We start from the raw sequence: 3610 nt of genomic DNA, 5'->3' as shown, positions 1-3610 counted from the left end.
AATAAATACTAAAGTATGTATGTAGTATGCATGCAGTGCAATATGAAGATGAATGAAGAACGAATATTTGGAGAAATAGAACAAAGGAATATACTTCTGCTTGAAGTGGAGATTCGCCTAAATACTAGTACTAGAGCCCATACAATGCAACCACACAAGTCAGTGGTCAAGCAGACTCAATGCAACCAAACAAGTCATCACTCATAGCTCTCTTTTCTATGAAGAAGACCCTTTACAATAAATGTTCCATATAAGTAAATACTGGATTTATTACCATATAACATAATTATTTAGGGTCAACTTATTCTTTAATTTAATTTGTAGATCACATGATTATCATGAAACAAAACATTATTTAACTCAAATTCCTTTTTAAGCTGTTTAACCGTGACTGCTCTCGATGCCCATTCCAATTTTTTTATATAATCCCATTATTATATGGAAGAAAAGCAATAGGTGACTAGAGATAATGGATAGGACATTCCTAGGAAAAGATTAGTTATATTTAAATGGCAATGTACCAACCAATAAGAAAGAAGTGACGCACACTAAACGACATAAAGCTCAAGCATATAAACCCAACCTTCTCGCCTTTCTAACATTTCATAAACCTTGAAAACATCAAACACAAAAAGAAAAACACACTTCCTGTTTCATTAGATTCTTCTAGTTGTCCTAAGATCATGGAAATAAACTCCAATTCTACTACACTCCCTCCAGGATTCAGATTTCATCCTACCGATGAAGAGCTCATCGTTCACTATCTCCGAAACCAGACCATGTCCAAGCCATGCCCTGTCTCCATCATCCCAGAAGTAGATATCTACAAGTTCGACCCATGGCAATTACCCGGTTCGACCCGGTTATTCTATATTCTCAGTTGTAGATTTCTGGCTTTGGCTTTGATGTTAACTCTCTTACTTGCTTACAGATTTAACAGAGTTTGGAGAAAACGAATGGTATTTCTTCAGCCCGAGAGAGCGAAAGTATCCGAACGGAGTCCGACCGAACCGGGCCGCTGTTTCGGGTTATTGGAAAGCAACCGGTACAGACAAAGCAATTCATAGTGGTTCGAGTAACGTGGGTGTCAAGAAAGCTCTCGTTTTCTACAAAGGCCGACCTCCCAAAGGGATCAAAACTGACTGGATCATGCATGAGTACCGTCTCCACGATTCACGTAAAGCATCAACCAAACTTAAGGGTTCAATGAGGGTAAGGAGAGAGAACTGAACAACAACAACAACAACAACTTATGTGTTCATTTTATAAACTGTTTGTCAATAATGTTATGTTCTTCTAGTTTACAAAAAAAAAAAAAAATGTTATGTTCTTTTTTGCAGTTAGATGAATGGGTACTATGTAGGATTTACAAGAAGAGAGGAGCAGGGAAGCTTCTAGATGAAAAAGAGGGTTCCATGGATGATGTGCAAATCGATGAGACGTTAGCAGCTGTTACAAACGAAGCTGAAAGAAGAAATGAGGAAGAGATAATGATGATGACGTCGACAAAACTTCCAAGAACGTGTTCGCTTGCTCATTTGCTAGAAATGGATTACATGGGACCCATCTCTCACATTTTAACACCGTTCGATCTTCAACATTTTGATTCGAACGGCATGAACGAGTCTGGATGGTTTGGTGATCTACAGGTTAACCAAGACGAGATCTTGAACCATCATCGCCAGGCTAGTATGACGTTCCAGTTTTAGTGGTGAAAAGAGATCTTGGAAAGTTAATTTGGTACATGAAAATTGTAAAAAAGACCCATTTGAATGTGAAACGAAAACATGTTTAATTATAAAATGAAGCTGTTTCAGCGTATGATAGGCAGAGTCATGGAGTTTTTTTACATTATACTAACTTTTTTTGAAACACTAACATTGTACGAACTTTTTTTTCCTACCATAGGACAACTGGTATTTGTAAAGAATAATAAAAAAATAAATTAAAATTTCAATACCAAAATATAAAAATAAAGAAGAATTGCAGAGTCGAGATAGTTAATCTTTTTCCTTAAATCTTTACCATGTTCTTAAAAACAAAACTTTTAACAAATATCAGTATTGTTACTGCAAAAGCATAAACAATATTTAAAGATTTAAGAGTGTAGAAATTTTATTTTACTACCATAGGACAACTGATATTTGTAAAGAATAATAAGAACATAAATTAAAATTTCAATACCGAAATATAAAGATAAAGAAGAATTGCAGAGTAGAGATAGTTAATCTCTTTCCTTAAATCTTTAAACGCCCCGTAGTGTGACGGTTTCATGGCGCTCATATTCTCAGGATACAACTGCATCATTATTTCTGTTTACCATCACCGAAAAACAGAATCTATCGGCCCTATTTCTGTGATGTACTCTCAGACTAAAAAAAAAAAATACTAGCATAACTATTCTGAGTGGGAGAAATGTTTCTTGATTGTATAAATGTGTGTATTTTCTATAACGCTAGCAAGCCCTTTTATAGAAAAATCATGAGAAACACAAGTTTCATTTTTCAACACAAAAAATGAAACCTCCATGGTGCACTAATAGAATCTTTAATTCTTGTCAATTATTATGTGAATTTATTCCATATTTTGACCAAGAAATTAAAGAGTAAAATTATTTTTTGTTTGACCAATTCAAACTAAATAATATACTTTAAAATTGATTTTTTTTTTATATTTTATCAATATAAAAGATCAACATATATTTGATTTAAGTTAATGAACATGAAGTCCAACTAAAAAAATCAAAACCTAAATCCAAGATCAAATATCTAATATATGTATTTGCTACTTTATACAAGATTCTCAAATCACACACATTAAACCTCAATTTCTAATTCAAATAAAACTTCACTTTTGACATATGAAATACCTTATTCATAATGTTCAAAAAATAGTTCCAACAAACATAATACTAACTAATAAACAAAAACTATTTTGTATTATTTGATGATTGAAAAGGATATAAAGAGAGATTAAGATTACGTTAGCTTGGAACGACAGAAGTCGATGACGTGTGGATGAACCTACGCCAGATGCATTGCATTTGATTCGTACTTATCTTTGTCGTTTATTTTAGACAACGAATGTTACTTGTCATCATCGTACTTTAAACCGCACACTTTGATTCGGTCTGCGCAGACTCAAACCATAATGGATAGAAAGGCACTTATCATAAAAATGTGGGTCCTTTTGGCTGATTTCAGCTTTGACCGGTTTTGATGTACCAAAATACGTTTAGGAAAACCAAAACACCAAGACTCGTTTTAGAAAGAACACACTAAAAGTGAACCATTTCTACAAAAGATTGTTAGATTGCTAATAAACATAGGCTGATCACGAAGAGATCAATATCTCGAATCTTTAATCCTTATTGTTTAGATTCAAAACTTATCAAGAGGTTGATTAGCAAATGATCTAAAAATGCCGTAGAAATTTTTTACACCCCAAATTATTTTTAAAGCATAAAAGATTTTTCAAAGGTATATATTTTTTTCATATTTCTTTATTCTTGGTTGTATAAAACAATAGATCTAGAAAACCAAAACACTAAGACTTGTTTTAGAAAGAACACACTAAAAGTGAACCATTTCTACAAAAGATTGTTAGATTG

The 3610-nt window shown here is 33.0% G+C and overlaps 1 protein-coding gene across 1 annotated transcript; it reads left to right on the top strand.

Annotated features, from left to right (window-relative positions):
* The first annotated feature begins 597 nt into the window (after positions 1-597).
* Positions 598-1821, top strand: LOC106298351 (NAC transcription factor 29-like). Its single transcript, XM_013734458.1, has 3 exons — positions 598-852; positions 932-1212; positions 1341-1821. The coding sequence occupies exons 1-3, from the start codon at positions 684-686 to the stop codon at positions 1707-1709; spliced, it is 819 nt and encodes a 272-aa protein (XP_013589912.1). The 5' UTR covers positions 598-683; the 3' UTR covers positions 1710-1821.
* The last annotated feature ends 1789 nt before the right edge of the window (positions 1822-3610 follow it).

This window comes from Brassica oleracea, chromosome C6 (genome assembly GCF_000695525.1).
Source record: "Brassica oleracea var. oleracea cultivar TO1000 chromosome C6, BOL, whole genome shotgun sequence".
Taxonomy (NCBI): domain Eukaryota; kingdom Viridiplantae; phylum Streptophyta; class Magnoliopsida; order Brassicales; family Brassicaceae; genus Brassica; species Brassica oleracea.
Note: the sequence above shows the minus strand (reverse complement) of the source record. Positions and strands in the feature narration are given on the sequence as shown.